Here is a 21,935-nt window from a genome sequence, read left to right on the forward strand (position 1 = left end):
CTCCAGTGCAGGAGAGGAGGAAACGGACTGTGGCCGCGATCCGGGGCTGTGGGTTGGAGACGTGAGACTGATGAAGGGAAGGCGGGTATGGGAGTTGAAGGTGTGTATCATTGCATTTAGGAGTGGGAGGGGTGGGAGAAAGTTCAGGCAAGGAGTCCAGAGGGCCTTAGACAGGTGGGGTGGGTCAAGAGAATGGAGGTTGTGATACAGAGTGAAGGGCAGAGGGTGTGGGTCAAGTGATGGGTTAAAAGGTGGTCAGAAAGTGGGAGGGCAGAGTTGGCGAGGTGTGAGGTGATTATAGCGGGGAAGCAGCGTTGCTCAGTGGAAAGAGCCTGGGCTTCGGAGTCAGAGGTCATGGGTTCGACCCCCGGCTCTGCCACTTGTCAGCTGTGTGACTGTGGGCAAGTCACTTAACTTCTCTGTGCCTCAGTTACCTCATCTGTAAAATGGGGATTAACTGTGAGCCTCACGTGGGACAACCTGATTACCCTGTATCTACCCCAGCGCTTAGAACAGTGCTCTGCACATAGTAAGCGCTTAACAAATACCAACATTATTATTATTATATCAATGGCGGAGCCATGCCTGTGAGTGGCTGAGGTGAGGGGCCGCTAAGAAGTCAGCCAAGGAGAGGAAGGAGAGGAAGTGGGTGGCTTACAGAGTCTGTGAGATCGTTAGCGTCGAGGTTGAAGTCCACAAGGATTAGGACGGGAGGAGGGAGTGAGAACAGGATTATTATTTTTCAGGGCTAACAAGAAGCTTCAGAAATTGTCAACCCGTTCTCTCCCAGTCCTTTCAAATACCGTGACTGGTGACAGATGAACATGTTGAGAAATGATGGCCTATTTCAGGAGAAACCCGAAAATGTGGTAATCTAGAATTCTCTGTTTTATGACAGACTCCAGTCACATGAAAAATGGCAAGTAATGGAAAAGGAGGAGGCATAAGGGAATTCTAGGGAAACTATTAACTATCTCCCCGACCCTACTTAGAAGTGGGGGGAAGGGGAGAGAGCCTTTGAGATATTGGCAGAGAGGGGGACAAATCCTTAGATTCACCCCAAAGCTTTTGGAGCAAGATTTACATCCACAGTTTGCCTTTTCCAGGCCAGACGAGGAGACGAGATGTGTTCTTTCTTTCCTCCTCCTCCCCCCATTCAATCAATCAATCGATGGTATTTATCAAGCGCTTACTTTGTGCAGAGCACTGTACTGAGTGTGCTAAGGAGTGCACAATACAATAGAGTTGGAAGACTATAAGCTCATTATGAGCAGGGGAAGCAGCGTGGCTCAGTGGAAAGAGCCTGGGCTTCGGAGTCAGAGGTCATGGGTTCTACTCCCGGCTCTGCCACTTGTCAGCTGGGTGACTGTGGGCAAGTCACTTAACTTCTCTGTGCCTCAGTTGCCTCATCTGCAAAATGGGGATTAACTGTGAGCCTCACGTGGGACGACCTGATTACCTTGTATCTTCCCCAGCGCTTAGAACAGTGCTCTGCACGTAGTAAGTGCTTAACAAATACCAACATTATTATCCTGTTGTATTGTACTCTCCCAAGCCTAGTTCAATGCTCTGCACGTAGTAAACGCTCAATAAAAATGTGATTGATTGATGGGCACGATCCCTACCCTCAAGGAGCTTACAGCCTAAGGGGGAAGGCAGATATTAAAATAAGCCACAGTTTGGGGAATTCATAGGTCCCGGCCCCGCCTGTTGTTGGTGAAAGCTGCACTCCTGCTCACCTCCTCACTTCTGCCTCAGTGGGAACGTGACTGACAGGGAGAAGCCAGCAGCACTAGAATCAACTCCTCTGTACAAGTTTTCGGTCCTAAAGTCTCAGGACTGATGCTGAGCCGTCATTCCTGATGGGATAGTCCATCAGTCTCCATCAGAATTCCCTTTTAGTCTGCTTGTTAGACTGGGGTAGGCACGCTCCACTTTGGGTATATAATGCCGAGGAGGCTGGGCCAGTGCGTTCTCAGTGGCAATCCTGCCAAGCGTGTACTGTATCTGACAGGAATCTCGGAACTTCCCGTTGGAGAGAGGGAGTTGATTTTAAAAAAAAAATCCATCATGAAAACCAAGATATTCATTCATTCAATAGTATTTATCTATGCAGAGCACTGTACTAAGCACTTGGAATGTACAATTCGGCAACAGAGACAATCCCTCTTCCTGTTTTGGAAGAAATTTTGGCAACTTTAGAACCTGGGTTCTAATCCTGGCTCCGCCACTTGTCTGCTGTGTGTCCTTGGGTAAGTCATTTAACTTCTCTGTTCTCTGTTAGAGAAGCAGCGTGGCTCACTGGAAAGAGCACGGGCTTTGGAGTCAGAGGTCATGGGTTCGAACCCCAGCTCTGCCACTTGCCAGCTGTGTGACTTTGGGCAAGTCACTTAACTTCTCGGTGCCTCAGTTCCCTCATCTGTAAAATGGGGATTAAGACTGTGAGCCCCACGTGGGACAACCTGATTCCCCTGTGTCTACCCCAGCGCTTAGAACAGTGCTCGGCACATAGTAAGCGCTTAACAAATACCAATTCTCTGTGCCTCGGTTACCTCATCTGTAAAATGGAGATTAAGACCGTGAGTCTCATATGGGACATGGACTGTGGTCCAACCTGATTAGCTTGTATCTACCCCAAAGCTTAGTACAGTCCTTACCTGCCTTTCAAAATGCTCAAGTCCTTAGGGGAAGAGTGCAGCGTACTGCTGACCTTGGAACTGGAGATAAAAACAAAATGTTGTCCCACTATTACACTGCAATACAGTTTGTCACTTTCTCTGATGTTTCATATCAGAAATGATACTCCTTGCTCATTTGACATTTGAAAAAATAACTGAAATGAAATTCAAAAATTTAAGCAACCATAATTTAATTTAAAAATATGCAAGCGGTACCCTTCAGCATTCAGTGTAGCTAGTTCACTCCCCTGGACCAGCAAAACAAATGGATAAGATGTTCTGGTGGTGGAGAGAGGGTGGGTTTCCCAGAGAAGTCTCTTTCCCCAGCAGAAGTGGCAGGTAGTAAGTAGAAAACATGTACTCTGACCCCTATGAGTAATGTTGGTATTTGTTAAGCGCTTACTATGTGCAGAAGAGAAGGGACGGCAGATGGCTTCCTGATCTCAGGCCTAGAAATAATCACTCATTCCATCAGTGGTATTTATCAAGTGCTTTCTGTGTGCTGAGCACCGTATTAAGCGCTTAGGAGAGTACAGTACAACAGAGTTGGTAGACATGTTTCCTGCCCACAACGACCTTGCAATCCAGACGGGGAGATGGACATTAAAATAAATAAATTAGGAATATGTACATAAGGGGCTGAGGAGGGGGTGGATATCAAGGGCTTAAAGCGTATGTAAGGGAGGAGATAAGAATGGAGGGGGAGATCACCTCCAGTGGTCAGAAATTTCTGCTCGATGCAGAGTGGGTAACCATTTTATGGTATACCTTGCATGTTCTCGGTAATGATTAAATGGTTCAGAGAATGTCCAAGGATGTCAAGGGCTTAAAGGGTATGTAAGGACTTAGAGTCCGTGTGAACAAGAACCAGCTGACTGGTGTCCAGCTGAGTGTGGAGGGAGGGTGGCGAGCGCATATTCCCCTGATGACTTTTGGTCAGAAGGTGGCAGGACCACCTAAAGACAGTGCCCCCCTCCCCACCGACCACCAGCTTGCAGATGGGCCAATGGAGAGCTGCATTGCTGGAGGCCACGGGCAATATTGACTGCTCTGGCGGGCACAAGGAGGGTATAGTTTGGATGAAGACCCCCGCTGGGAGCTGTGGGACCCGTGCCAGCAGCCTTCCCAGAAGGCTCTCTCTCATCTCCTTCCATCTTCCCTGACCTCCAGGGTCAACTGCTTAGAATTCCTTAACTCCCATTCTCTCCTGGACCCCCTCCAATCTGGCTTCCGTCCCCTCCACTCTACCGAGACTGCTCTCTCTAAGGTCACCCATGACCTCCTTCTTGCCAAATCCAATGGCTCCTACTCCATTCTAATCCTCCTCGACCTCTCTGCTGCCTTTGACACTGTCGACCATCCCCTCCTCCTCCATACCTTATCTCACCTTGGCTTCACGGACTCCGTCCTCTCCCGGTTCTCCTCTTACCTCTCTGGCCGGTCATTCTCGGTCTCCTTCGCTGGCGCCTCCTCCCCCTCCCATCCTTCGAATTTCTCAAGGGTCAGTTCTCGGCCCTCTTCTGTTCTCCATTTACACTCACTCCCTCGGTGAACTCATTCGCTCTCACGGCTTTGACTACCATCTCTACGCAGATGGCACGCAGATCTACATCTCCGCCCCTGTCCTCTCCCCCTTCCTTCAGGCTCGCATCTCCTCCCGCCTCCGGGACGTCTCCACCTGGATGTCGGCCCGCCACCTAAAACTCAACATGAGCAAGACTGAGCTCCTCATCTTCCCTCCCAAACCCGGTCCTCTCCCAGACTTCCCTATCACCGTCCCTTCTCTCAGGCCCGTGATCTCGGTGTCATCCTTGACTCGTCTCTCTCGTTCACCCCACACATCCTATCCATTACCAAGACCTGCCGGTTTCACCTTTACAATATCGCCAAGATCCGCTCCTTCCTCTCCACCCAGACGGCTACCTTACTGCTACGGGCTCTCGTTATATCCCGTCTAGACTACTGTGTCAGCCTTCTCTCTGATCTCCCTTCCTCCTCTCTCCCGCCGCTCCAGTTTATTCTTCACTCCGCTGCCCGGCTCATCTTCCCGCAGAAACGATCTGGGCATGTCACTCTCCTTCTTAAACAACTCCAGTGGTTGCCTATCGACCTCCGCTCCAAACAAAAACTCCTCACTCTAGGCTTCAAGGTTCTACATCACCTTGCCCCTTCCTACCTCTCCTCCCTTCTCTCTTTCTACCGCCCACCCCGCACGCTCCGCTCCTCCGCCGCCCACCTCCTCACCGTCCCTCGGTCTCGCCTATCCCGCCGTCGACCCCCGGGCCACGTCCTCCCGCAGTCCTGGAACGCCTCCCTCCTCACCTCCGCCAAACTGATTCTCTTCTCCTCTTCAAAACCCTACTTAAAACTCACCTCCTCCAAGAGGCCTTCCCAGACTGAGCTCCTCTTCTCTCTCTACTCCCTCTACCGCCCCCCCTTCACCTCTCCGCAGCTTAACCCTCTTTTCCCCCCATCTCCCTCTGCTGCTCCCCCTCTCCCTTCCCATCCCCTCAGCACTGTACTCATCCACTCAACTGTATATATTTTCGTTACCCTATTTATTTTGTTAATGAAATGTACATCGCCTCGATTCTATTTAGTTACCATTGTTTTACGAGATGTTCTTCCCCTCGACTCTATTTATTGCCATTATTCTTGTCTGTCCGTCTCCCCCGATTAGACCGTAAGCCCGTCAAACGGCAGGGACTGTCTCTATCTGTTGCCGACTTGTTCATTCCAAGTGCTTAGTACAGTGCTCTGCACATAGTAAGCGCTCAATAAATACTATTGAATGAATGAATGAACTGCTCCAGCGGAAAGAGGGCTGATCTCAGGGCGGAAAGGGCAAGCACAGCAGCCTCAGGAGAAAGGAGGGCCAGCTCTAGGTGACACCGACCCAACTTCCAGTCCAAATTAAAGTGTGTAAACAATCTGGGGGTGGAATGTTGTCACACTCCCGTCTGGTTCCTATGGGCACCTGGGCAATTTGGGGCGCTTACTAACAGAAATGTTCTAGCTAGGATCGTCTTGGTGGAGAAGGGGCTTTGGGAGTGGAAGCTGACTCTTTGTCACCTCAAAGAAGCCAGGAAGAGTTATATAATGTAGGGTTTCGTTTCAGAGCCCAGGCAGCTGTCCACATCCTGCCCCTCGCCATCTGTGGCCTATTTCCACCCTCGCCCCATGGCCATTTGTATCTGCATTCTGTGCCCTGCGTCACCCTAGCCAGAGAGACTTCCTGCTTTGTCTCCACCTCTGGTTATGACAGTCTCTTGCCCTCTCAGCCCCAGGCCTTGACTCTTCTACTGTGGCCTAGCTTACCGTCCTGTTCTTAAGAATAATAATAATTCTGGTATTTGTTAAGCACTTACTGTGTGCCAGGCACTGTACTAAGCATTGGGTTGGATACAATCAAATCGGGTTGGACACAGACCGTGTCCCACGTGAGACTTAAAGTGAGGTAACTGAGGCCCAGAGAAGTGAAGTGACTTGCCCAAAGTCACACAGTAGACAAGTGGAGGAGCTGGGATAAGAACCCACAACCTTCTGACTCCCAGGCCCATGCTCTGTCCACTATGTCACGCTGCTTCCCGTGGTATTAGGGGTGAAGTTTTAGCAGCCTATCAGCAGTCCACCCCTCAGCCAGCATCTCTAGACCTCTGAGGTCCCTCACCTCGGGGCTTTAACCACCTCCTACCTCAGTTTCCCCCTCTGAAAAATAGGACTAATGACAATCCCCCTCTTCCCTACACAGGGATCTTGTGGGGTAACGTGAACAAATGAACAGAAAGATAATTAGCACTTTTTTTTCCCAAGTCATGCCAAATCCAGAGTACTGTCAGTTCTGTCACAGAATGTGTTTACACCACACATTTTGGCTAAAACGCTATCACGGAATTAGGGAAGAACGTCGACACATGTTTGTCTGGATACAGTCAATGCAGGGTTGGAAGATCAGTCAATTGTATTGATTCATTCATTCAATCATACTTGAGTGCTACTGTGTGCAAAACACTGAACTGAGCCCTTGGGCGAGTGCAATATAGCAATAAAGAGATACATTCCCTGCCCACAACGAGCTTACAGTGTAGAATTGTATTCATCAAACCCTTGCTATGTGCAGAGCAGTGAACTACATATACAGGAAAGAACTGTAGCGGTAGAAGACACAATCCCTGCCCTCAAGGATCTCATAATAATAATATTGGTATTTGTTAAGCACTTACTATGTGCCGAGCACTGTTCTAAGCACTGGGATAGATACAGGGTAATCAGGTTGTCCCACATGAGGCTCACAGTCTTAATCCCCATTTTACAGATGAGGTCGGTGAGGCACCAAAGTCACACAGCTGACAGGTGGCAGAGCTGGGATTAGAACCCATGGCCTCTGACTCCTGAGCCCTTGATCTTTCCACTGAGCCACGCTACTTCTCTCTAGTTTAAATGGGGAGAGAGACATAGAGTCATTCACAGAAAGGAGGAAGAATAAAATAGAAAAGTGGATTTGTGATTGCTGAAATAATGATAATAACAATGGTATTCGTTAAGGCCCTTCTCAGGATTGCACCTGGAGAGTTTCCAGAACTCTACCAGTCTCGGCTACAGGAGGGAGACTGGAACAGAGGCCTACCCATTCCATTCCTAGCTCGGGTAGTGGGTAGCTAGTGGAAGTCAATCTGCTACAAGTCAAAACTCACCCGTGTTGGGCAGCAGCGGTATGGGAGAGAGTCGAGGATGGAGACTGCCTTGAAGGAGGCAATGGTCAGCCGTTACCGTATTTTTACCCAGAAAACTCTATGGATCCACTACCAGAACTACTGCAGGTGGAGAGCAGGGCGTTCTGGGACAGATGTGTCTTTGGTGTCACTACGAGTTGGAAGTAACTTGGCGACAAAAGACAAGATTTGTTAAGCGCTTATTATGTGCCAGCCACTGCACTAAGTGCTGGGGTGGGTACAAGCAAACCGGGTTGGACCTGTCCCATGTGGAGCTCACAGTCTTGATCCCCATTTTACGGATAGGGTTACTGAGGTACAGAGAAGTAAAGTGACTTTCCAAGGTCACACAGCAGACAGGTGGCGGAGCTGGGAATAGTACACATGATCTTCTGACTCCCGGACCCATGCTCTATCCACTATGCCATGCTGCTTCTGTGTCGACGCATCTGAACAGAAGTGCTGCCAGTGGTTGTGAGCATGGCATGGGGGGAAGCGGGTGAAAGTCCTGATGTGATAGGAGGCCATGACCTGAGCAGAAGTAATATTAAATGGCAAAAGCCTGTTGGAGAAAGAGGAGGAGGAAGGATTTCCAGAGGACTCTGAAGATGGAGAGAGCCGGGATCTGGTGGATTTGAAAGCGGAAGGAGAAGGGCGAGCATGGGATCGGAGACAGAATCGATCAAGCGGTCGTATTTATTGAGTGCTTACTGTGTGTAGAACACTGAACTAAGTGCTTAGGAAAATACAACAGAGTTGGTAGACATGATCTTTGCCCACAAAGAGCTTACAGTCTAGACGGGAGATTCAAAATCAAGGCCCAGTGAGAAGGCTTGCCTGGGAGGGATGAAGAAAACCGGCTAAGGAGTAGTGGGAAGAATGAGTAGATAAATATGGAAGAGGAGATAATAATAATGGTATTTGTTAAGAGCGAACTATGTGTCAAGCACTGTCCTAAGGGCTGTGATTACAGTCAGTAGTCAGAAGTTTCTGTTTGATTCAGACAGGAGTGGGTTGTGTGCCTTGTATGTTCTTGGTAATGATAAAAAGGTTCAGAGAATGTCCAATAAGGTGACAGAGCTCAACGAAAAGCCACCGAATGACAAGCCAAATAGCTGTTAGTGGATAGAGCATGGTCCTGGGAGTCAGAGGTCATGGGTTCTAATCCTGGCTCTTCCACGTGTCTGCTGTGTGGCCTTGGTCAAGTCATTTGACTTCTCTGCACCTCAGTTACTTCGTCTGGAAAATGGGGATTGAGACTGTGTGCCCCACGTGGAACAGGGTCTGTTTCCAACCCGATTTGCTCGTATTTACCCCAGTGCGTTATACAGTGCCTAGTACTTAGTAAGTGCTTAACAAATACCATAAGTATTATTATTATTACCGAATGGTCCTCTTGCCCATGGACGAGTTTCAAGGCTCCCTGTGCTCAGCTGGTAACATGGAGTGAGAAGATTTGACGGGGTGCTCAGCAGCCCCTCACATACCCCCAGGACTTTGGAGAATCCCACATTACTTACATCCATATCTGTAATTTATATTAATGTTTGTCTCCCCTTCTAGATTTTAATCTCCCTGTGGGCAGGGAATGTGTCTGTTTATTGTTATATGGTACTCTCCCAAGAGCTTCGTATAGTGCCCTGCACACAGTAAGCGCTCAATAAATACAGTTGAATGAATGAATGGAGAAGAAACAATCCAATCAGTGGTATTTGTTGAGAGCTCTTCACACATTGAACATCCCAGGTGTATTGTGCACCTGGGAGAGGACAATACAACTGAGTTGGTAGGCACATTCCCTGCCCACCCTAGTCTAGAAGGGGAGACAGATATTAAAATAAATTACAAATAGTGAGGTTACAGTGTAGAGGGGGAGACAGGCATTAGTATAATTTATAATATATAATTTCTAGATAGTCATTAATCATTCATATCAGCTATCAGTCATATCAGGCATTAATATAAATAATTTATAATATATAATTTCTAGATATCAGTCAATGGTATTTATTAAGCACTTACTGTGCAAGGAGCCTTGGGGAGTGCAGTACAACAGAGTTGGCAGACATGTTCCCTGCCCACAGTGAACTTACAGTGTAGAGGGGGAGACAGGCATTAGTATAAATAGTTTATAATATGTAATTTCTAGATATCAGATATCAGTCAATGGTATTTATTAAGCACTGACTGTGCAAGGAGCCTTGGAGAGTGCAGTACAACAGAGTTGGCAGACATATTCCCTGTCCACAGTGAACTTACAGTGTAGAGGGGGAGACAGGCATTAGTATAAATAATTTATAATATATAATTTCTAGATATCAACCAGTGGTATTTATTAAGCACTTATTTGTGCAGAGCCCGGGAGAGTACAGTACCCAGAGTTGGCAGGCATGTTCCCTGCCCACAAGGAGCTTACAATCTAGAGGGGGAGACAGACATTAATATAAGTAAATAAATTATGGATCTTTACACTGGGGCTGGGGAAGTGATCATTCATATTCAATCATATTTATTGAGCGCTAATGCTTGGAAAGTACAGTTCAGCAACAGATTGAGACAATCCCTACCTAACAACGGGCACTACTCACCTCTTAAGGTAGCAGAAAGGGAAATCCTCATGTTCATGGTTCATTCTCTCCAAGAAATAGCTCCGCTCACAACGGGCGTTAAAACAATGTGGGCTCCAACACTCCCAGGAGAACTCACCGTCTATCTGTATTTCTTTCTTAGGATAAACAGGCCCAGCTTGACTTAGAAAACGTGGTCCACTCTTTGAAGAATAAGTAAACCAAGCACGATTCCTTCCGAGCACCCTGCAGACCCTTTGTAACTACGGCTGAGACTTCAAAACAAACGGTTTACCGGCATTCTGCTCGGTGCCTCAGTTTGATTCGGGGTATCGTGTTTTCCCTGGCGAGGATGGGGGGGGAGAGGGGGCTGGGTGATCCACCCTGGGGGTGAGAACCCTGTTTTTTCAAAATGCCTCTTCACTGCTGGCAGTGGGGTAAAGCTAATCCGGCACAATGTTTAACGATTCCATCAACAAATCCGACCTAAAGACTGGAGTTGATCAGCAGTGTTTACTTTGTAGAGTCTATGTCCTTTTTCTGTGAGCTAATTATCTTACCATTACATGTGTTTTTTCAAGGTATTCACTTATTGAAAATATTTGGCTTAAATGTAATGAGCCAGAAAACCCCCATTTAGCCTTGTCTTAATTTTGTTTTTCATGGGTCTGTGAAGAAGCAGTGTATTATTGAAATACATTTTATTTAACATGAACTCCTTCAAGTAAGATACTAATATCAGAGAATGAAGTAAATTTTTTGGATGTAAAGCATCTTTTGCACCAGTTTCAATGGTAACCCCCACTACCCCCCCACCCTCACCCCTATCCCCCCCAGAGAATCCTGGAAATGTGGCATTAAGTAGTATTTATGTAATAATAATAATGTTGGTATTTGTTAAGGGCTTACTATGTGCAGAGCACTGTTCTAAGCGCTGGGGGAGATACAGGGTAATCAGGTTGTCCCACGTGAGGCTCACAGTCTTAATCCCCATTTTACAGATGAGGTAACTGAGGCACAGAGAAGTTAAGTGACTTGCCCACAGTCACAAGCTGACAAGCGGCGGAGCCGGGATTCGAACCCATGACCTCTGACTCCCAAGCCCATGTTCTTTCCACTGAGCCATGCTGCTTATTGACCATTTTGGGGTGTTTGACTGGGAGGAAATGTCAGATTGGGTTTGTACTTATTCTGGGAGAGGTCTCCAGAAGAGATGAGAATGAGGCAGAGTGAGTGAGTTAGCATGAGAAGAATGAAGAGTGTAAGCTGGAGCATAGTTAGAAGAGAGTGGATAAGTAAGAGAGTTAAACCTTATGGAGTGCCTTGAAGCTAGAAGTTTCTGCTTGAGGCAGAGCAGACTGGATTCCCATCAGAAGTGTTTGAGGAATAGGAAGATGTGTAAAGAACCAAGTTTTAGAAAAGCAGCATGGTCTAGTGGAAGGAATACCCACCTGGAAGTTAGAGAAACTGGGTTCTAACTGGGCCCTGTCACTTGCCCAATATGTGATCTTGGGCAAGTAATTTAACTTCTCTGAGGCCTCAGTTTCCTCATCTGTAAATTGGGGGTTCAAAACCTGTTGCTCTTTTCTAGAATGTGAGCCCTATTTGGGACAAAGACTGCCTCTGCTCTAACTTGTACCTATCCCAATATAGTGGGTATAGCTTAGTAGAGTATTGGGCACATAGTAAGAGTTGAACAAATGCAACAATTATTATTATTAATAAAAATGATGCAGGTAGTGTAGTAATAATAATAATGTTGGTATTTGTTAAGTGCTCACTATGTGCAGAGCACTGTTCTAAGCGCTGGGGTAGACACAGGGGAATCAGGTTGTCCCACGTGGGGCTCACAGTCTTCATCCTCATTTTACAGATGAGGTAACTGAGGCACAGAGAAGTTAAGTGACTTGCCCACAGTCACACAGCTGACAGGTGGCAGAGCTGGGATTCGAACTCATGAGCTCTGACTCCAAAGCCCAGGCTCTTTCCACTGAGCCACGCTGGAGAGTGGAGGCCAGGAAACGAATGAGAAGACAGTTGCAGTCATCAAGCTGGAATTGATAAATTCCTAGACCAGTGTCCTGTTAGATTACATCTACCTCAGGGTTCTTGACCCATACTAAGTTTTTAACAAGTACCATAATTATTATTATTCTATGACACGTCCTATTTTATAGCATTTGTTAAGTGCTTGCTATGTGCCAGGTTCTGTACTAAACACTACAACAGATACAAGAAGATGAGGTTGGACATAGTCCATGTCCCACGTGGGCTCATGGTATTAATCCCCATTTTACAGTTGAGAGAACTGAGCACAGAGAAGGGAAGTAACTTGCCCAAGGGCACACGGCAGACAAGTGGCGGAGCCGGGACTAGAACCCAGGTCCTTCTGACTCCCGGGCCCATGCTGGCCCCTCTCTCCAGTCAGTGGGAATCGATAAGTGGTATAGAATGGAGAGAGTGGAGGCCAGGAAACAAATGAGAAGACAGATGAATTGATAAGTGTTTGGACTACATTGTCCCCTTAAGTTATTTCTACTTCAGAACCCAGGTCCTACTGAATCCCAGGGCTGTGCTGTATTCATTCATTCATTCATTCATTAGTATTTATTGAGCACTTACTATGTGCAGAGCATTGCACTAAACACTTGGAATGTACAATTCGGCAACAGATAGAGACAATCCCTGCCCAATGACGGGCTCACAATCTAAACGGAGGAGACAGCAAAGCAAAACAGAACACAACAAAAACAAGACGAGAACATCATCAAGATAAATAGAATCAAGGAGATGTACACCTCATTAACAACCTAGTCATTAGGCCACGCTGCCTCCCCTGAAATGCTCACTGCACTGCTGGGAAGAACACAGGAGAAGAAAGGATAAATGCAGGATATTTAAGCAGCTTTAGTCTGCATTAATCAAACTCTGAACCTACTTCAGAAGACAAGTCCAACGTCTAGAGAAGTTTCATGGATGTCGTCTGCAAACCTTATTCAACCCGAGTGGCAGGACAGGATTATTGGCAATGGAGTAATGCTCACAAAATTCTACTGGGAAAAACATGAGAAGAAAGGATAAATGCACAATACCTAATTATGAACTAAAACGGGTACACACAAAGCAGAAGGGCAGAACAAATGATATAAAGATAGAGCAAAGCACAGTCTTAAACAGTGCAATAGAGAAGCCTACCAAATAGAGCCCGGGCCTGGGAGTCAGAATAACCCGGGTTCTAATTCCAGCTCTGCCACTTGTCTGCTGTGTGACCTTGGGCAAGTCACTTGACTTCTCTGGGCCTCAATTCCCTCATATATAAAATGGGGGTTAAGACTGTGAGCCCCAAGTGGCACAGGGACTGTGTCCAACCCCATTTGCTTGTATCCACCCCAGCGCTTAGTAGAGAGTCTGGCACAAAATAAATGATTAACAAATACCACAATTATTATTATTAGAGTGATGGGGCTTTGGGGAGTTTACTGCAGTCGACAGATCAGCCTGGCATGCAGCAATTGTGAAAAGGCCTGCTCTTTTTGAACAAAAGCTTCGCGAAGATTGGAAAACCAAAAAGAAGGCTAGGGAATAGCTCAGTATGGAACAAATTCTTTAATGCAGTATAAATCTATTCTTAGTTCAGACAAAGGGGCAATCGATCAGTGGTAATTCTTGCATGCTTACTCTGCAGAGCACTGTAGTAAGCCCTTGGGAGACTACAATACAATAGAGTTAGTAGATATGATTCCAACCCTCAAGGAGCTTACAGTCTAGTGGGGGAGACAGACATTAAAATAAATTACAAATAGGGAACACAGCAGAGTATCAGGAGATCAGTTAATCAAGGTATTTACTGAGTCCTTACTATGTGCAGAGCACTGTACTAAACACTTGGGAGAATACAATACAGCGGAATCAGCGGACACATTCCCTGCCCATAACGAGCTTACAGTCTAGATGGGGGTCTATAAAAGTGCTGTGGGGCTGGGGATAGAATGTATTGGTGATGCTAAAGGGAGGACGAGTAGGATGGGGAAAGGCGGGTTAGTCAGGAAAGGCCTATGGAGAAAATATGACTTTAGCAGCATTTTGAGGATGGGGAAAGGGGTGGTCTGTGAGATATGGAACGTGAGGCAATTCCAGGCCAGAGGAAAGCAGCGTGGAAACAGCATGAACCTGGGAGTCAGAAGGACCTGGGTTCTAATTGTGGCTCCACCAATTGTGACCTGGGGCAAATCACTTAGCTTCTCTGTGCCTCAGTTATCTCAGCCATAAAATGGGGATTAAGACTGTGATACCCATGTGGGACGTGGACTGTGTCCAAACTGATTAGCTCATATCTAACCCAGCACTTAGAACAATGCCTGGCACAGAGTAAGCATTTAAGAAATATCATAAAAGCTGAGGGAAGATGTGGGAAGGGCGCACGAAGTGTTGGTCACACACTGATCTTTTCAGTCACGCTAAGCACCTAAGGAAGGGATCTTGCAGTCACCCTAAGCACCTAAGGAAGGGATCTTACTGTCCATAGCTTCATCTTTAAAAATGAAAGACAGCTATATACATTGTGCAGAGCACCATTCTGGACTTCTACTGTATGCAGAATACTGCACTGGGCTTCGGTTGCATGAAGGGCACTTTACTGATCACCTATTGCTTGCAGAACACTGTACTGGGTGCCTGCTGTTGGGCAAAGCACTGTATTGAGCACCTACTGTGAACAGATAAGATTTCTGGGAGACTGGGAGAGTGTAATCCATGTGAAAGAAATAGTCTTTGGGCACAAGGACCTTGCAATCTGGCAGACAAGATCCGTGCAAGATGGCCCATCTCTGAGATGGGCCAGGAAGTGCAATCCTGAAAACGTTCATTCTGTCCATGGAGCACTGTACTAAGCGCATGGGACAGACACATTCCTGCCCACAAAGCAGAAGGGCTTACGGACATTTTCTTTCTCTCCTGGATTCTCCGGCTGTGGGTTTCCTTTGCCTTCCAGGGCTGTGGTGCCCTTGAAGGGGCAGGATTAGGAAACACAGTACAACCCTAAACAGAACAAAACAGAGGATCAGTCTTTTCTAGAATCCGAAACCACAGAAAAGCTCAATGCTTCCGCCTCCAGCCCATGTGCAACTCTTTAGTCAAGTCCGATAGAACCGGCAGATACGGGAGGTAGAGTTACAGTTGGGATAGAAACTGGGGTGCTGTTGCACTGGGGCTGTCCTGGAACGTGCCTGGTTTGATTACTTTCTGCGTCAAAGGCACCGTCCCAGTGGATGAGAGCTAAACTGAAAACCAAGTTTTTTGTTGTTGTTTTTTCTTTGGTATTTGTTAAGCACTTACTGTGTGCCAAGCACTATCCTAAATACTGGGGTAGATACAAGTTAGGCAGGTTGGACACAGTCACAGTCTTAATCCCCACTTTACAGATAAGGTGAGGCCCAGAGAAGTTAAGTGATTTACCCAAGTTCTCACAGTGGTGGAAGCTGGATTAGAACCCAGGTCCTCTGACTCCCAGACCCATGCTCTTTCCACTAGGCCACACTGCTTCAGGTGGGGCTGACTACTGACAGAAATGGCAGGGGACGGGGAGGACCGTGAGCACACCACAGAGCCCCACTCTTCCCTCTTGCTGTCGATAGCCCCGGTTTTCACACTTGTAAATGAAGGTGAACCTGAAGTGCCACTTTAGGTTGAAGATGGTCATTAAGGTTTGGCCACTGTCTCCACTACCAGAATCCTAGCCAACAGGACTGGGGCCATTCCGCTTTTGCTGGGGGATGGGAGCTGGGAGTGGAGGTGGCCGCTGAGCTGAAGAATCCTGCCTCCTTAGCAGCCAATCAATCAACCGATCATATTTATCAAGTGCTTACTTTTTGAAAAGCACTGTACTAAGCACTTGGGAGAATACAACATAACAGAGTGGGTAGGCGTGTCCCCTGCCCACAAGGAGCTTACGGTCTAAAGCGGGGAGACGTTAATTATGGATTAGGATACATATATAAATGTGGTAGGGCTGAGGGAAGGGTGAATAGAGGGTGGAAATCCAAGTGTGAGGACAACACAGAAGGGAGTGTATATTTTTCTATACATTTTTATTACCCTATTGATTTTGTTAATGAGGTGTACATCCCCTTGTTTTCGTCCATCTGTCTCCCCCAGTTAGACTGTAAGCCCATCGATGGGCAGGGATTGTCTCTATCTGTACATTCCAAGCGCTTAGTACAGTGCTCTGCACATAGTAAGTGCTCAATAAATACTATTGAATGAATGAATGAATGAATGAGTGGGAGAAGATGAAATGAGGGCTTAGTTGGGGAAGGCCTCTTGGAGAAGATGTGCCTTTGATAAGGCTTTGAACGGGGGAGAGTGATCGTCTGTTGGACGTGAAGAGGTGGGGAGTTCCAGGGCAGAGGCAGGCTGTGGGCGAGAGGTTGTCGTCGAGACAGATGAAATCGAGGTACAGCTGGCACCAGTGACATCCCGGGAAGGCCATGGTGGTGGATGAGAGGAAGTCATCAGTCCCCAGCCACTGCCAGGTTGGCCGCTGCAGACTTAAGACTTCCAAGGATACTTCCGCCACAACCTCCAGGTAGGTCCCCACTGGCATGATTCAGGTAGGGCCATTGAAGACTTACAGCATAAGTTAAGGTACTTAAAGAAAAATGTGATGTTTTGGAGGCTTCAGACTTTTCCAGTGTGGCTTAGACCAGATTTCAAATGTTCTGAGGGAGATATATTCATTCATTCAATCATATTTATTGAATGCTTACAGTGCGCAGACCTCTATATGAAGCACTTGGGAGAGTACAATATAACAATAAACAGATACAGTCCCTGCCCTCGATGAGCTTATAGTCTTAGAGGATATAATAATAATAATGGTAATTGTTAAGAGCTTTTACTGTATGCCAAGTACTGTTCTAAGCACTGGGGTGGATACAAGGTAATCAGATTGTCCCGTATGGGGCTCACAGACTTAAACCCCATTTTACAGAGGAGGTAACTGAAGTACAGAGAAGTCCAATGACTTGCCTAAGGACACACAGCTGATAAGAGGCAGAGTCTATATAAATAAAGATACAGAGATATGAAGATTTAGCCTGAGATTGCGCTCCCAGGCCATTCTGAGTAATGCTGTCTTCCTCCTTGATACCTGGGACTACAAATCCCAGAAACCGTTGCAGGTATAAACTACCCATTCCTTCCTCCTCCATCTCAGAATGACCTAGTGGAAAATACACAGGACTGGGAGTTAGAACGCCTGACTTCTAATCCCCACTCTACCAGTTGACTGCTGTGCTTATGTGTCAACATCACTGAACTTCTCTCTGCTTCAATTTCCTCATTTGTAAAATGGGGATTCGATACCCACTCTCCCTCCTTCCCTCTTAGACTGCGGCCCCCGGTGGGACAGGCCCTGTGACCACTCACAGTCTAACTACCACAGAGCTGGGCACATGGAGAGGGCTTAACACATGCCACAAGTATTTGTTATCTTTTATAATTGCTAAAGGGCCACCGGGTTCAGGGAGTCAGAAGGACCTGGGTTCCAATCCTGGCTCTGCCACTTGTCTGCTGTGTGAGCTTGGGCAAGCCACTTCATTTCTCTGTGCCTCAGTTACCTTATACGTAAAATGGAGATTAAGACTGTGAGCCCCATGAGGGACAGGTACTGTGTCCAACCCGATTTGCTCGTACTCCAGCGCTTAGTACAGTGCTCGGTATATAGTATGCACTTAACAAATACCACAGTTATCATTATTACTATACAGGGCAGTCACCGGGGTGGGGAGCCCCCAGTTTTGACTTTCATTTTTATGGTTTCCCTAATTATCAGGCACTAGCAAATGCTTCCTTTCATGTTCTTGGAGTGCCCCTTGCCTCGGGCAAGGGTTTAGATGAAATGGGAAGAAGAGGGAAGTGTGGCCAGGGACAACTCTCACTGCTGCGTGCTACCCAGGCTTTCATCCCGTGGGGAAGACCTCCAGGAAATCTTATTCCAGTCTCATACAGCCAAATCACATTGGAAGCTCGGGGATTTTCAGGACCTTATGATAACCAAGTCATCTATCCCAGGGCCACCGATAATAGGAGTCGAAAACTGAAGTTCAACACTGTGTTTGTCATAGTTCTGTCCCGAGAGTGCAGGGCTTCTGGGAGGTGACAGAGGCACAAACTGGAGAGGGGATGGGGCAGACATATGCCCACTGCTTTGGGTTCCTCAGAAGGCATGGAGAAGTGCAAAGGAATGAGTTTGAACATCATTGTTCTCTGACTCGGATGTCAATTCAGATTTCCCCATTGTTCGTGCCGCTCAGACGTGCTGCAACCTGAAATGGTTACAAAAACTAATTTGCTGCCTCTGTGTTCAAATTACCTGGAGACTAAGTGTCCCAACAGGTAGGTTTGCTGCTGATTGACAGGGGTGAAAGATGTTTTCAGTAAGAGGAACATTTTGTTTTGTCCTGTGGGAGTCTGGCGTTGGTACACCTGCCTCAATTTCACGGGCATGACGTGAGCCCTCCTGTCTAGAAGAAGAAAGGGAATATGTCGGCCAACTCTGTTGCATTGGATTCTCCCAAGCCCTTAGAAGAGGGCTCTGCACACAGTAAGCACTCAATAAATACCATGGATGGTGATTAAGAAGGGAGGGCCCAGGGTTGCTGTATGGTCTAAATGGAGAATATCTCCTTGCTTATTCCCAGAAAGGAAGGCAGGTGACGCTTCATCCTCTGAAGAGGCTTCAGCTTGGCTCCCGCTCTTCTTCAGCACCAAGTTCCTGCTCTGACATGAGCTTCCAGAAGAATCCCTAAAGAGTCCCCTCCTCAGGAGCACTGGATGGGAGGGAGAGGAGTAAGAGGAGGTTTAATCCAGAAATGTGGAATAATATCTGTAATGATAGCTATATTTGTGAAACACTTACTATGCACTGAGCATTGTGTTAAACTCTGGGGAGGACACAACACAATCTGGTCTGATACAGTCCCTGTCCTTCATGGGGCTCACAGCCTAAGGGAGAGGGAGGACTGGTATTTTATCCCATTTTACCGATGAGGAAACTGAAGCACAGAGAAGTTAAGGGATTTGCCCAAGGTCACACAGCAAGCAAATGGTGGGAGTCAGGGTTAGAATCTGGGTCCCCCGTTTCCCAGGCCCATGTTCTTTCCACTAGGTCATGCGGGAAACAAGTAGAGCGAATAATTAGGCGTGTGGCAAGATCTATAATGGAAAAGCCCATTGTGGGCAGGGATTGTCTCTCTTTGTTGCTGAATTGTATTTTCCAAGCCCTTAGTCCAGTGCTCTGCACACAGTAAGTGCTCAATAAGCATGACTGAATGAATGAAAAGACAGTGTCAGACCGTGACACATGAATTCTGTTGAAATATTAGACCATTTGACATTGAAACAAAAGGGTACCAAAAATCTGCAATGAGTCACCAGGGGCAACTAGGAAAGCAGGAACTGGCATCTTCATCTAGGACAGGCTGGGAGATACAACGCTAGCCCATGCTGGCATTACCTCAGCCTCCCTATCTCTTCTGCAAGCCCTCATCTCTGGGAAAAAGCCAAATCCAGCCTCCCATCGCAATTCCGTTTGAATCGGACCCAGCAACCCTCTGTTCTTGGGCAAAAGAGAGGGGTTTCCTTTGTCTTTCACTGCTTACCGTTTGGTCAGTTGGAGCCAATCTGCAGTTGAGTTTCTGGGACGCTTTGATTTCCCATATGCATGGGAAGACAGTGGCCTCTCCACAAGGCTAGGGGAGAGGGGGAGTTGGTAAGAAGGAAGAGAGGAAGACAGAGAGAGAGAAAGAGAGGACGTTGAACAAGAGCCTCTCCCAGGGAGAACACGGTGATAAAACTTCCTTTATGTTTTTCTGCCACTTGGAAGATTCCCTAGAAAGCTTTCCTGGAGGGCTCCTCTGTTCGGGCCCATTAGAGCAACTGCTCGAGTTCACTCTGCCAGGAACCCCAAGACACGTGGAGGGGAAAGCAAGTTTGGGCATGGGACCGTGCCACTAGAGCCTCGTTCATTCCGTGGCATTTCTTGAGCACCTACTGCAGGTGAAGCCCCATCCTGAGCGCTGGGAAAGAACACCATAAATAAAGGGTAATAAAGAGGTCTCAAACCCTGGCCCTCAGGGGGCTCTCAGTCTCAAAGGGGGCTGGGGTGCAGGCGATGGACCCCTGAAGAGGGATTTCATCTGGAAAGACAGAACAGGATGAAAAGACCAAGAACCCAAGAACATTTCTTCCTATGCCCAGGAGGCTCAGAAAACAGTCACATGATGTAGTGGTTAGAGCACAGGCCTGGAAGTCAGAAGGTCATAGGTTCTAATCCTAGTTCTGCCACTTCTCTGCTGTGTGACCTGGGGAAAGTTACTTCTCTTCTCTGGGCCTCATTTACCTCATCTGTAAAACGGGGATTGAGACTTGTGGGATCGGGACTTGAGCCCCTTGTGGGATAGGAACTGTGTCCAACATGATTTCCTTGTATCCACCCCAGTGCTTAGTACAGTGCCTGGCACACTGTAAGCATTTAACAAATACCACGGTTATTATTATTATTATTATCCAAAACCAGTCCAACCTTCTCAAATCCTTGGAGATGTCGCATTCCCAACAGCCCCGCTCTCCCAGAAGGTCAGGAGCCAAGGCCCCGAAGGCCCGGTGAAGGTGGAGCCAGGACCCAGATGAACATGAATGAACAAACCGGAGGAGAGGCGGGCTTGTTTGCCGGGCTGGGAGGGACAGGGAAGCCACAAGGAGAGCATGTTGGCACGGAAGGCGCTCACTCCCCTGACAGCTTCCCAGGCTCGAGTCCCTCTGGTGATTTTGGCTCTGCCAGGGACCTACACCCTCATGGAGCCCAAGCAGATTAATCCAAAGAGCCTTCTGGGCACTTCCGAATATCAGTATTTAAGCAATTGAGATTTTTATTGCGGAACAAACTAGGAATTAAATAGGGAGGTGATGTGGTCTAATGGAAAGAAGCCAAGTGGAAAGAGACCAGGTTCTGGCTCCAGCTAGTTCTGTGATCTCAGCTGCCTCGCTGGTCTCGGTTTCCTCATCTGTAAAATGAGGATGCTAATACTTGCCTCTCCATATCTCACAGGGATGTTGTGAGGACAAAAGTGAGTTCAGTAATATTAAAGTGTTCTGGAAAATTAAAATTATACTTTGTATAAATTCAAGGTATCACTGGTGGAGGCAAACAGGCCAAGGCCTCTGGGAAAGGCACTGAGTCAATGCCAATGGACTGGGGTTGGATCGGATGGGATGATCGGAGCCACAGGGAGGAAGGGCCTGACTTCCAGTGGACAGGCCGGCCATGACGGGCAATCGAATGGTGTCCGAGCAAGTCTGAAAACCACCCAGCAGCCAGGGGCCGAGAGCACCTGTCCCGCTTCTGCCCAGCCATGTTTTCCGAGGTTTTGCTTTAACCCTGGAGAGGTCTGTCCCACGGATCCTGACTCGGGAATCCGTTCCCAAGCTAGGACCAGTCTCCAGTCTCCACTTGGAGTGTCATAAAGGGAAGGAGGGTGAGATACTCTGGTTCTGCTTTCCTATTGCCTCCAAGCCCAGAGAGAAGCCAACCACCTGGAAGCCTGTTAGTGTGGTATCATGGTAGCGGAGCTGACGTTTCTTTAAGCGGCCTGTGAGAGAGACTAATGTCCCTGGGTGAACCCACCCTCAGTCGTTTCAGCAAAGCGATCATCACTGAATTGAAGCTTCATTTCGTCGTGTTTAATGTACTCATCTCCACTAAAAGGACACTCGGAGGCACTGCGGTAGGCTGCACAACTGAATTTCACTCCACAACTTTGGCTTTATCAGTCAGATCAGGACAGTCATATCATTGGAAATGCAAGTAAGCTGTCTGGTGCCTATTAGAGACTCGTTTGTCAAAATGAAGGGTTGGCCCCGGGGAGGGAGTGGAGAGGGCAAATGAGGCTGTGGAAATGAGCAAAGGGATGAGACCAAGT

At 47.4% G+C, this 21,935-nt stretch overlaps 1 protein-coding gene and 1 non-coding gene across 2 annotated transcripts in view; both read left to right on the forward strand.

The window, feature by feature from the left end:
* Positions 1-10,730, forward strand: part of RMDN2 (regulator of microtubule dynamics 2) — an 81,978-nt gene extending 71,248 nt beyond the window's left edge. Inside the window, exon 11 of the mRNA XM_029064192.2 lies at positions 10,121-10,730. Coding sequence (XP_028920025.1) covers positions 10,121-10,177 — 57 coding nt within the window. The 3' untranslated portion in view covers positions 10,178-10,730. The remainder of the gene's footprint in view (positions 1-10,120) is intronic.
* Positions 7,225-7,362, forward strand: LOC114816414. The gene has a single exon (XR_003764188.1). It is a non-coding gene; the product is annotated as a small nucleolar RNA SNORA7 (small nucleolar RNA).
* Positions 10,731-21,935: the final 11,205 nt, after the last annotated feature.

Source organism: Ornithorhynchus anatinus, chromosome 1 (genome assembly GCF_004115215.2).
Source record: "Ornithorhynchus anatinus isolate Pmale09 chromosome 1, mOrnAna1.pri.v4, whole genome shotgun sequence".
NCBI lineage: Eukaryota > Metazoa > Chordata > Mammalia > Monotremata > Ornithorhynchidae > Ornithorhynchus > Ornithorhynchus anatinus.